This window comes from Marmota flaviventris, chromosome 9 (genome assembly GCF_047511675.1).
Source record: "Marmota flaviventris isolate mMarFla1 chromosome 9, mMarFla1.hap1, whole genome shotgun sequence".
Lineage (NCBI taxonomy): Eukaryota > Metazoa > Chordata > Mammalia > Rodentia > Sciuridae > Marmota > Marmota flaviventris.
This window is the reverse complement of record NC_092506.1, coordinates 63,063,784-63,076,879: the sequence shown is the minus strand read 5'-3', so window position 1 is coordinate 63,076,879 and position 13,096 is coordinate 63,063,784. Positions and strand designations below refer to the sequence as shown.

The 13,096-nt window shown below is 40.1% G+C and overlaps 1 protein-coding gene across 1 annotated transcript in view; it reads left to right on the top strand.

Annotated features, from left to right (window-relative positions):
• Xrra1 (X-ray radiation resistance associated 1) overlaps positions 1-13,096 on the top strand; it is a 62,636-nt gene that overhangs the window by 34,001 nt on the left and 15,539 nt on the right. Inside the window, exons 8-10 of the mRNA XM_027942746.2 lie at positions 4,985-5,113; positions 5,825-6,042; positions 12,931-12,971. Coding sequence (XP_027798547.2) covers positions 4,985-5,113; positions 5,825-6,042; positions 12,931-12,971 — 388 coding nt within the window. The remainder of the gene's footprint in view (positions 1-4,984; positions 5,114-5,824; positions 6,043-12,930; positions 12,972-13,096) is intronic.

Here is a 13,096-nt window from a genome sequence, read left to right as displayed (position 1 = left end):
GGCCATTTTATAATGCTTCCATTCTGTGGCATACCTTGGACTTCTGTTTTTGGCCCTTGGACTAGTAAAGTTGTTAGAATCTTTGCTCAACTTCTCAGCCTCTCTGCCACTTCTTGAGACAGCAGACAACCCTAGGGAAAAGTGGCACAAATGTAACACAAACTCCTTTGGATCTCCTCCTTCTTTCAAATCTTGGTCCCATAATTCTTCATAGCTCATTATTTCCCAGGTAATCTTAGAGCATATTACTTTAAAGTATATATTTTGCTTGGTTTTTCTCATTTTTATTCAGGGGAGAGTTAGCCCACATTTTGTAGTCTGTAATATCATAAACCTTTCCATTTATTTTGGCCAGGTGTTTAGGGGCACTCACAAACTAAATTTCTGACTAGTATTTTGGTGATCACTCTGATGATACACATTTGGGCTACAGTTTTGCAAGAGGACCAGTCTCCCCAACTCCCCTTCTCTGTTCACTCTAAGATAGTTTTTCCTAGCTGTGGGTTAAGGGGAATGGATTCAGTTCTGGTTTATGCCATCCTGAGGTTTATTGCTTTAAGATCCCAGATTCATGTTGGTCGTCTCTGATTAGATGCCCTACCATCATTGTGCCCCGGGGCTTTCATTCTTTGGCCCCACTAGACTGTTAAGACACAGTTCAATTTCAGTAGGATCAGCAAATTCCTCTGAGGCCCAGCTGACTTCCTATGCCTTTTTCTCTCTGGCATACTCCTTCCTGCTGTCTTCATATCTCTTACATCTTTTTAAATTTTATTCATTGTTCTAGTTGTTGTCAGTAGGTAGCCTTGTTGCATAAAGTAGGGCAAGTCTCCACCACCCTGAACTTCTATTTCCTTGTGTAAAGATGGGGAGAATAAACATGCTTCTGTCTACACAGAGTATCAACTGAGCTCATTGTGCTTTGAAGGCAGGTTTCATTGTCATTATTTTCTTCACAGCCACCTGTCCTTGCTCAGCATGCTCTGAATTTCTCTTCTTCTGCCAGCCTCTTGTATATTAGTGCTCTGCAGTTTCTACCTTTACCTCTACTTTTTAAAAGTAATTTTTCTCATCCTTTGCAAGTATATGGGTTATTTTTCTACTTCACTTCTGTCTTCTGAACTCTAAGCCCATATTGCCTATTTATACCAGGCTCATCACAAACACCCCACGCCCAAATCTCCTCCTCGTCCCTCCCTGGCCCTAGTGCCTGGCACTGCTCTCTTATCTGCTATGCCATTGTCCAGGCTGGAAACCTGGGAATCCACTTGAGCACTGCCCTCTCTCCCCCCAACATGCATTTCATCACCAGATACTGTGAAATGAACTTCATAAATGTTTCTGGAGCCTGTTCATTTCTGTTATCCTCCTGATTGATCTCAGTCTCTAGCTTCTCATTTCCCAACCCATCCTTCGTCCTATCAGCCAGGGTGAGCTTTCTAAAATGCCCTGTTTAGGGTCCTTCAGCAGCTTCCCAATATCCTAAACTCCATTAACATTGCTCACACAGCTTTTCACGGCCTGCCTCTTTTATCTTCCTTTCTCTTCACTAATTTATGCTAAAAATCATCTGTTCTGAACTCTTTGCAAGTTTCTTGACCTTAAATCATGCTATCATCCTTGTCTGCATGGGTTAAGGGAATCGTATCTGACCCACTCCATCTTTAGACTGCTCTACTCCTTGTTTTGAGCCAAAATCTGCTCTCCCAGTAGGCCTATTGCCTTTCTGCCTTGGACCATGTAAGATTCTTGGGAGTGACCAGTACGGAGTGGAAAGAAATTGTTACCTCCTCTTTTCTAATCATTCTATTCCTAATAATGCCACATAAATGGCATTGGCTTTTTAGCAGCCACATCATGAGTTCTCTTTTATGCAAACAGTCTGTTCTGCTCTGTTTCCTTGTCCTGTGTTTGCATCCTGGATTTTCTGTATCTTTTTTTTTTTTTATTGGTTGTTCAAAACATTACAAAGCTCATGACATATCATCTTTCATACATTTGATTCAAGTGAGTTATGAACTCCCATTTTTACCCCAAATACAAATTGCAGAATCACATCAGTTACACATTCACAATTTTTACATAATGCCGATTTTCTGTATCTTCACATTTATACTGATATTAGAGGTTTCTCAGTTTTATTTTGCTTTCTGCAGTGCTTAGCTCGGTTCATTAAGCCAGATATTTTACCTAATTCAAACTTTTGAGAATGTAAAATAAAAAAAAAAATCCCTTTTGCCATGTACATAGAGGATCTGAGCCCAGAGATGCTCAACACCATCTAGAAGTCATGCAGCAAGCAAAGCAGCAGCAGCACCAGAGCCAGAGCTCAAGGCCCCTGATCCCCATTGCCATGCTTCTTCTCATGTGACTCACAAATTCCCCTTGCTGGATCCAACCACTGGGTATACTCTTAGCTTCTAAAAAAAAAATTATGTTAAATCTGTCACATTTTAATTGGTATTAATTCTGTTTGCTGAGAGAAGGGATAATAAAAATCTTCCCCTCTGAACAACTGGAAATATCAGCTTCTCCACCTGGCAGGCCCTGTCACTTCAAAGAGTCCTTCTTGCGAGAGGCTGCTGCAGGAGAGCCTCTGAAGCCCGCAGCCCCGCTCTTTTAAGACACCTATTTTATAGACAAAAATGAACCTTTCCCATGTTATAACTAGGGCAGAACTTTCAAAAAGCAAGGCAGTGTAACTTATCACAGAGACAAGACAGAGCTAGCATCTCCATCATGAAGTTCAAGAGGAATTTTTTTTTTAATCTTATCTCTTTGCTGTTTCATTGGAGTAAAATAAAGATTGGCCAACTATCATAAATCTACAGAGCTGCTGCACAGTGTTCTGTTCTTGCTCTCAGGCAGAGATTTAAAATTCAGTATTAAAAGTTGGTCCTTCCAGGAAGGGGAAAAGCTCACCTGTGACCTTGAAATACCGTGAACCAAAGGCTCCTGCCTTCCCTGTTGAGTGTTTCTGTCCTTGGACTTCAAGCCTATTTCCCACACTGCTGCCAGGGCTCTTCCTGAATCCTTTTCCGCCCTGCCCCTTTTTTTTGAGTTAGATCTATTATGTTTATCATCTATAGAAGTCAGAAATCTGTTTTACAGAAAGGGAAATTTCTTATAAAAACACTGGGGAATCTCACAGCCATGTATGAGAGACATATTTAGAGAATGTAGGTCCTGAGTACTGTGGAGCAGCCTGGAAGTCCTGTCTCTCAATCTCACATCTGCTCTTTTCTGTAACTTGCCCCGTTTCTCCTCATTGCTGGGATGTGTTTGTACTTCTGAGCCTCATGGTAGGAAAGATACCTGTCTAGCACTTCTAATTATGTTACAGATCCAGCCATAAAGAGGTGATTTTGTCTTCGTTCTTTTTCACAGTGGTTAAGAGCATGGCAGATTCCCTCTCATTCTTTATGGTCTAGCTTAAGTATTGCCTTCCCTGAGCCTTCCCCACCTGCTTCTGTTAAAGCACTTGTCCCACTATGTGTAGCATATCTGTCTCCTCATGAGACTGTAAGCACCCTGAGGGTAATAATATATTATTTTTCTTTTTGTATTCTTAGTACCTGGCTGTACAAATGTATGTTAAAGAGACTCATGAGTGTGAATGAATGGATAAATGAATGAATGATTTCTGTTCCCCTTTATCAGTGAACTCTCTTGATTTCTGTGTGTGTTCCTGTGCTAGGTTTTGAACACTGTCTACCTTTGTTAAACTCTCTCTTATCTAGCCCAGGCAACAGCCACCCCTCCATATCTACACCCTTTAAACCCACATGTGGTTTGAAGATTTGCAACTGTGATAAGTGGACAGCGGGAATGGAAAGAGGCTGGGGTTTGGAGTCAGGGAAAACTAGATTCTAGTTTTCACTCTACCACTTTCTAGCTCTGAGACTTTCAGCATGTCACTCTGAGTTTATGTTTCCTGATCTGAAAAGCAGAAGAATAATATTCATCCTCCCCACCGAGATTCTGTGGTAACACATAACATCTAACACAATGCCAGGAATATAGCAAGCTCTGAAGGAATGTTTGTTTCCCGTCTTCTTCTTGTATTTGTGTTTGTGGCATATATATATATATATATATATATATATATATATATATATATATATATATATATATATATCTGTATGTTTGTGCCTTGTCTCATGTCCATGGGTGTTTTTATCTTGGTGTGTGGACAGGATGGAATCTGGAGGGAGGAATGAAAATGGGATTTGAGTCATCTGCCTGTGTATTTACATCGAGTTACCCAGGCCTCATTCAGCTGGAACACAAGATCACATTAATAGTTGTACCTAAAATGCCATCCCTTCCTGCCTGCCTGTGTAATTCAGGACCTCAGCCTCTTAAATCTCACTCTTAGGTTTTTCTGGAATCCTCTGAGAGTTGAGTTTAAAAAGACACTTCTCATTTACTAACATGTACATTTTATAGAGTCACTCGAGAGGAGATCCTCACTACAGCCAGGCACAGTGTCCTTTATCCAGTCTCCCTTAATCCCACTTGGTGGCAAAGCTGTGGTCCATACCAATACTAAAGTCATTGTCTCCTGGTGCTTATATGGTTACCAGTCCTTGGGGTGACACAGCATTCCCAGGAGTCAGCTCTGAGCCACAACTGTGCAGTGTTCTACCTGCAGGATGCTTCCCACTCCTTGGCCATCCATACCTTGCTGACCCAGGTATCATCCAAGAGCACCACCAGTGCCCCTTACCCTTCCCCAGCCTGGCCTCATGATGTGTGTAAACTTTCTCCACACAGAAGATTTTGTGTACAAGTGGGGCTTGGGAAAGGGGTCAGTGGGGAGGAATCTCACCTGTCTATCTCTACAGGGACCTCTCTTGGGAACTAGAGAAGTCCCCGAGCTGGTTAGTCCTCCCAGGTGACTCCCTGTCCTCCATTTCTTCCTGGGGATGGTAGAGCATGTGTCCCCTACTCTGCTCAGTACCCAAGATCTTTACACTCACAGGGAAGCACCCATAACATCGCTGACAAGCAAGAAGTATATCCTGAGGTTCCCGGCACTGGAGACACTGATGCTGGATGACAACAAACTCTCCAATCCCAATTGCTTTGCCAGCCTGGCAGGGCTCAGGAGGTAAAGCCACAAGCCTGCCTCCTTAGGGCCCACCCTCTCTCACCCCAGCCATGCTCATGCTCTGAGTGCTGTTCTGCAAACCCAATGACCTGGTTTAAGGCCCAGCTCCTCCACTTATCTCTGCTGTGTGGCCATGGGTAAGTGATTTCTCCCCTCTGAGCTTTAGCTCATCATAATATATATATATATATATATATATATATATATATATATATATATGGCATCAGTAAGAACATTTCTGATCATGTGACTGGATGAGAAGCAGCAGAGAGAAAGGAGGGTAGGAGGAGGTATTACCCAAGCCAGCATCCTGACCCAAGAAAGAGAAGGACAACAACATCAAATCAGAAAGAGAAGTTTAACTGCTGAATTCTATGTATTTGGTTGAAGTAAAGAAAAGTCTAGCATTTAAATGGCTAAGTTTTAGATCCTTAAAAATTTCCTTTGGATTCAGGAAATTTTCTGACTTTGTGACAGGACATTTACATATTATCTCATTTAATCTTCACAAGAACCTTGGAAGGTTAGAAGTATTCTCCCCATTTAGAGAGAGGGGTATTGAGACCCAAAGAGGAGAAGTCACTGGCTCAAGGTCACACAAGCGAAGGAGGTATCCAAGATGGATTCCCTGTTCTTTCCCTAAGTTGCTCGGTGCATATTCCTGAGGTGTCATTACTGCTGTGATTCTGTATTCACTTTCCTTAATTGAAGACTGAAGAAGTTAAGCCTGGACCAAAACAGGATTTTCCGGATCCCGTACCTACAGCAGGTTCAGCTCCGTGATGGGTCAGGGGACTGGGTTGGAAGCCATATAAGTCCCCAGAAAGAGTCCCAGTTCACACTGCAGCCCAAATCATGGATCTATGAGCCCTCAGATGAGCATCCGGACTATACCATACTGCCCATGAAAAAGGATGTTGATCGGACAGGTGAGTGATGCCCCTGTTCCAGTCGCTAGCCCCATAATGGGAGTAAATGTCTGGGAGTTTATCCTGAAAGTCTGTGGTTTCCTGGGGAACTGTTGCATTTAAACTGAACTAGTCGATGACTCCCCAACTGGTTCTGTCAGTTAAGGTGCTTTTGAAATCCAATGAAAAGTGAATAATTTCTTTAAAATCTGAAGTAACAAGAACTCAGAAGGAAGGCTTTCCAGAGATGGTTAATTCTATGGTGTGTCAGTGTCCTCATAGAACTCGTACCTTCTCTGCCATCCTCAGCCTGCCCAGTTGTTCTTTCTTTTAGCCTTGTTTCCATTGAGGTCTCAAGGTGGCGACCACAGTCCCAAGAATCACACCCACATAGCAACATTCAAAGGCAACAAAAATAAATGTTACCTGTATTATAAACCAAAATCCCTTTAATGTAGGAATATATTTCTGGATTATATGTTTTGTTCCACTATATTATATGTTATTGCACCACTACCATGCTGTTTGATTTTTTATATCTCTTCTAAATTGAGAACATAATTTACTTTAGGTAAAATACAGAGATATTGTGCAGGGCTTGAATTTTTACATATATCCTTTTTGTACTCCCCATATTACAGTGCAGAACATTTCCAGTGTCCCTTCCAATCAGTACCTCCTCCAAGAATAGCCACCATTCTGGGACTTCTAGCACCATAGATTAATTTTCCCTGATTTGAAATTCATGTATATGGAATTGTATGGCATGTGCTCTTTTATGTCTGATCTATTTCACTCAGTGTTTTGTCTGTGGGATTCATTAATGTTGCTGCATATATAGATAGTACAGTCTTTTTTCATTGTTCTTGTTTATTCCACAATTTAATGACCCTTTTTACTGTTGACAGACATTCTGGTTATTTCTATTTTGGCTATTATGGTAAAGCTGCTGGAGCATCCTCTTCATATCCTTTGGTAGACATAAGCACCAAATTAGTGGGTCATGGACTATAAAAGTATGTTGAGCATTAGTAGATACTGCCAAATGCTTTCCCAAAGTTGTGCTTGTGTTTACTCCCACATTGATCTAAGAGATTTCCAATTATTCCAAATCCTCACAAATGCTTGGTAATTCAGTCTTTGTAATTGTAGCTGTCTTGGTGGCTATATAATAGTATTTTGTTGTGGTTTTAATTTACATCTCAAATAACTAATGATACTGACTACCTTGTCATGTGTTCATTGGTCACTTTGGCACCCTTTCTTGGAATTGACTGTTCAAGGATTTCTATATACATATTGAGTAGTCTGTCTTTTTCATGTTGATTTATTGGGTTGTTTATATATCCTGGACACAAGTTTTTCATAGATGTGTATATTATAAAACTCTTCCAGTGTGTGACTTGTTTTTTCATATTCTTAATGGTGATTGTGTGTGGAGTGGAGGGTCCTGGAAATTGAACCCAGGGGCATTCTACCATTGAATTATACCCCAAACCTTTTTAATTTTTATTTTGAGACAGGATCTTGCTAAGTTGCCAAGGCTGCCCCCAAACTTGCAATCCTCTTGCTTCAACCTCTCAAGTTGGTGGGACTAGGTAGATGCCACCACACCTAAGTTAATAGTGACTTTTAGTGAACATAAGTTTTAATTTTAATGAAGTAAAATTTATCAGTCTTTTATTTTGTGGTTAGTGCTTTTCCTTTCCCATTTGAAGAAGTTTTTTGTTTGTATTTGTTTTTGTTTGTTTGTTTGGTACTAGAGATTGAACCCAGGGGTGCTTAACCATTGAGCAACATTTCTAACCCTTTTCATTTTTTATTTAGAGAGGGTATCCTAAGTTGCTGAAAGCCTTGCTAAATTGCTGAGGCTGGTTTTGAATTTGGGATCCTCCTGCCTCAGCCTCTGGAGCCACTGGGATTACAGGCATGTGCCCACATCTGACTACAAACAAATTTTGATACTTAGTAGTCTTTTAGCTAGATCATTGTCCTTCAGAATTGCTGTGCGTACTATAAGGCTTTTGCATTTTCACATAAATTTTAGAATCAGCTTGTCAGTCCCCATATAAAATGAATTTGATTGAAATTTCACTACCTTATAGGTCCATTTGGAAAGACTCAACATTTTTGCTACCTGGAGTTTTCTAATACATTAAATAACATATCCTAGGAATTTTTAGGTCTTTTCTCAACAATACTTTATATTATTCAATGGTGAGATTGTACATATCTTTAATTAGATTTATTCCTGGGTAGTTGTTTTGTTTATACTGTTGTCATTGATATTACTTTTTTTTAACATTTTATTTCCACTTATTTATTGCTAGTACATAGAAAGACTGAATTGTATCCAGTAACCTTTCTAAATCTATTATTTTTTCTAATCATTTGTAGGTTTTTATGGATTATCTATGTTCACAACCATGATCTCTACAAATTATGATCATTTTATGTCTTCTCTTAATACCTCTATACCTGTTTAATGCCTTATTTTGCTGGTTAAGACTTCCAGTACGATGTTGAATTGAAGTACAGGGCATAGTGGCACAAGCCTGACTTGGGAGGTTGAGGTAGGAGAATCACAAGTTCAAGACCAGCAAGACTCTCAGCAACTTAGTGAGACCCTATCTATAAATAAATAAATAAATAAATGTAGCTCATTGGTAGACCACCCCTGGATTCAGTCCCTGGTATCCCCTGCCTCCAAAAAAATGTCAAATAGAAGTGATGATAATAAATATTAAAGAAATTTTCTTGCATTCCTGGAGAGGTTTTTTTTTTTTTTTATTGTGAATGGGTATTAAATTTTGTCAAATGCTTTTTCTGGGACTGGGGCTTTAGCTCAGTGGTAGAGTACTTGCTTAGCATGTATGAGGTCCTGGTGTTGCTTGACTGCTGATATCAGATGGGCTTTGGGGAGCTGAGAACCAGGTCTCTGAGGACAGAATACTGGCTAGTAGGCAAAATCAGACTGATTTATAAAAGTGAGAAACATGCCAGGTGGACTCAGGTGCTGCTGGGGTAGAAACATGACTCCGCCAGCATTCATAGGAACTGCCAGCAGTCAGGAAGCGCATGGGAAGCAAAGGAGGAAGCCAGCCCTTCCTCTTCTAACTCTGCAGTCTTCCTCTCCAACCACCCTATTGTCAGAGTCTAACAGGAAACCAACTGGCAAAAACCTGGCTTTCAGGTTTTCTAAGCCCCAGCTCCAGCATCCTAAAGCAGAATAGAGAAGAGTTGATTTGCAAGTCAAACTTGGAAATTAATAATTGACATGATTATGTTATTCAATGAGTTCTCCAATAAAATTTTTCAGCCTACTTGGTTTGTTAACTTTGGAAACAGGCATATTAAGTCTCTCACCAGCCAGGCACAGTGGTGTACACTTACAATCCCAGCAACTTGGGAGGCAGAGGAAGGAGGATTACAAGTTCAGAGCCAGCCTCAACAAGATCCTGTCTCAAAATAAAAAATATTTTTTAAAGGGCTGGGGATGCCGGACATGGTAGTACATGCCTGTAATCCCAGCAGCTTGAGAGGCTGAGGCAGGAGGATGGAGAATTCAAAGTCAGCCTCGGCAATTTAGTGAGGCCCTAAACAACTCGGTGAGATCCTGTCTCTAAATAAAATACAAAAAAGGGCCGGGGATATGGCTCAGTGGCTAAGCACCCCTGGATTCACTCCCCAGTCCCAAAAAATGGGAAGGGGGCAGGGGATGTGGCTCAGTGAGCTCCTGAGTTCAATCCCCAGTACCTAAATAAATAAATAAATAAAGTTTCTCACCACTAATATGGATTGTCAATCTCTTTTTGCATTTCTGGCATTTTTTACCATGAAGTTAGTTATCTGTTATTAGGTTTGCAGCTTTTATCTCAGTAGATTGTGCCTTTTAATCACTGTAAAACATCATACCTTATCTTTTTTGGCCTTGACTTGGCTTTTTATTTGATATGAATACCTATGTTAATGTATCTCAAAAACAATATGGCATTGCACACTCAGGGGTACTTTACCATTAAGCTATGTTCCCAGCGCCCCCACCCTCTTTTTTTTTTTTTTTGAGAAGGGTCTGTCTACATTGCCCAGGCTGACCTTGAACTTGCAATCTTCCTGCCTCAGTCTTCCAAATTGCTGGAATTACAGGTGTTCACACCAAATCTGATTCTATTGGTCTTTAGTATATGTTTCTATGTATCTAAGTTTTTTTCTTCTTTTGTGCCTTTTTGTGAGCATTAACTCTTCTTTTAGTTCCATTTTTCCTCAAATTGTTAAAGGTAATACATTTCATTTCTGTATTTTTAGTGGTTATCCTAAGATCCTATTTATATATTCAAACTCACCTTTGTCTGTCAATAACTAGAATCAACCAAAAGTAAGTCTTCCCTTTAATAAGAAGAAAATCTTAATGTGCTTTTTTCTGCTAAACCCCACCCCTGTTACTTCCCATAATGTAATAAACTCTAATAATAATTTAGATTGGTTTTGATTTTTTAATTATATATCAACTATTCTTTAGTTGAGATATTGAACTGTTAGTTTTACTTCTTTCTTACCCCACTGTTTGTATCTCAAAGCTTCCTCTTTGTTAGATTCTTTATTGTGTGTATAACTTAGGTGCAAAGTTGAGTCTTTATGGCTGAATAAAACTCCATTGTGTATATATACTACACTTATCTATTCATCTGTTGATGGACACCTAGGCTGGTTTCATAGTTGGGCTGTTGTGAATTGTGCTGCTATTACAGACATGAGTATGCCTGTGTCACTACAGTATGCTGACTTTAATTCTTTAGGACAAATACTGAGGAGTGGTACAGTTGGGTCATATGGTGTTTTCATGCCTAGTCCTTTTTTTTTTTTTTTTAGTACTGGGGATTGAAATCAGGGGACTCAACCATTGAGCCACATCCCCAGCCCTATTTTGTATTTTATTTAGAGACAGGGTCTCACTGAATTGCTTAGTGAGTTGGATATCCATTGCTGAGGCTGGCTTTGAACACTTAATTCTCCATTCTCAGCCTCCCGAGCCGCTGGGATTATGGGCATGCACCACCATGCCCGGTTCCGTGCCTAGTCTTGTGAGGAATCTCCATATGGATTTTCATAGTGAAACCACACATCTTTGAAAGAATTCTCAAAAATGAAATTATATCCTTTGCAGAAAAATGATTGGAACTATAGACCATATGTTTAGTGAAATAAGTCAAACTCAGAAGGTAAAGGGTCCTATTTTTTTTTTCATATGTGGGAGCTGGAGAGGAAATTAAGGGGAGATCAGTAGAGGAAAAGGACCAGGGGCAGGAAATGGGGAGGGAGAGGGGAAGTGCTGGGGAATGATAGTGTCCAAATTATATTGTTATATTGTGTGCATGTATGAATATGTAGAACAAATCATATCATGCACCAATAAAATAATGTGGGGGGAAAAACAGAAAAAAAATGTGTGGTTTCCTTCATCTTGGAGAAAATCTTTTTATTTCCCTCTTGATATTCTCTATATGGTCTTCCTCTGAAATTCTCTTGAATTCCTTTGGCCTATCATCAGCTACTCTTTTCTCTCATGCTTGAATTTCTTTGCATTTTGTACTGTATTCTGAGAGAGTCCTCAGGTCCATCTTTGACTTTGTGAATTAGCTCTTTAGCTGGGTCTGTTCTTGTATCCAGCATATTTATTCAGTCCTTTATTGCATTACCATATTTTAAATTTATGAAAGTGTTAGTAGATTCACTTCCACAACAACCTACTTTTATCTTAGAAATGAAATAGCTTTTCAAATTTCTCAGAGGATGCTGATTATTCTATTTTAAAGTTTTTACTCTTTTTGTTAAACTATCTGTTGTTTTTTTTCCAGTGCTAATTTCATCTATATTTCATGACTTTGTTCTCAAGGTAAATTTTCATGAAATATTTGGAGATTCTTGATTGTTCCTTTTTTCACATAAGAATCCCCAATCAGAAGCTTAGAATGCAGGTTCTGACATCCAGAGTCACTCTTGACGATTGTGGAAGGGCAGGCTTGCATGTAGGCATGGTGTAGCCCACCTTTCTAGAAGGAGGTGCTCTCTGTTTATCAAGGGATTATTGCTCAGGACCCACACTTGCCACCATGGCCCATCCACCTACAAACTCTCAACTTTGTTCATTGTACAGACCTTTCCCACATGGCTCACAGACCCTCATCTATGGTGGGCTTTGTTTTACTTCTTACTATTTATTTATATGTGACCTTTCTCATTATAATATCATTAATGTGGGGAAGGGGTCCCCTTCACCAGGGTGAAGGCAAGTGACATCTACACAGGACCCAGTCTCAGTGATTATTTGTTAGGGTGAACTCAGCTATTTATTGGCACATCTTAGTCAGATGGTCCTAAGAAATAAATCTTTCCACATCCTCTTCTTTTGGCCTATGCGGCTGACTGTGCTGGCTATCTCTCCTGAATTCACTGACTTAACACATTCTATTTCTACTAAAATGACAAAGAGTATTTTCAAATGCTTTGCCAGGATTTTTATACATATATATTTCTCTCTTCTAAAACAGCTGGTTAGCTTTTTGCTCAGTGTGGACTCTAATAGCTCTGAGGCTAGAAAGAGCTTACATGTTGCAAAGTCAGAAAGAAGGTCAGTGTGGTTGAGATACAGTGATGAGGGCAAGGTAGAATGGTATGAGATGGGAGGCAGGGCGGGGAACGACCTTGTGGGGCCTCCCAGGCCTGGTGAAGTCCTAGTGCAAGGGGACTTATTTCCTGATGGATATCACAGCTTTTCCTTTTCCCATTTAGCACTGGAACTGGTCTAGAGGTTATCCTGCTGATGTAGTGGGGGGCAGATGCAGACCCTGGCCTCTCTGGGAGTCAGTCTGTGCTCTTACCAACCTTCATTCTATTTCTCTTTTGTTTCAGAGGTTGTGTTCTCATCTTACCCAGGATTTTCAACCTCAGAGGTAGGAACTGCCTAATTTATATTTGCATACTTGAGTTAGAACAACATTTCTATTTATTTAATTACAGTCTCACATATGCTAAGTAAGCACTCCTCCACTGAGCTACATCCCTAGGCGAGGAACAT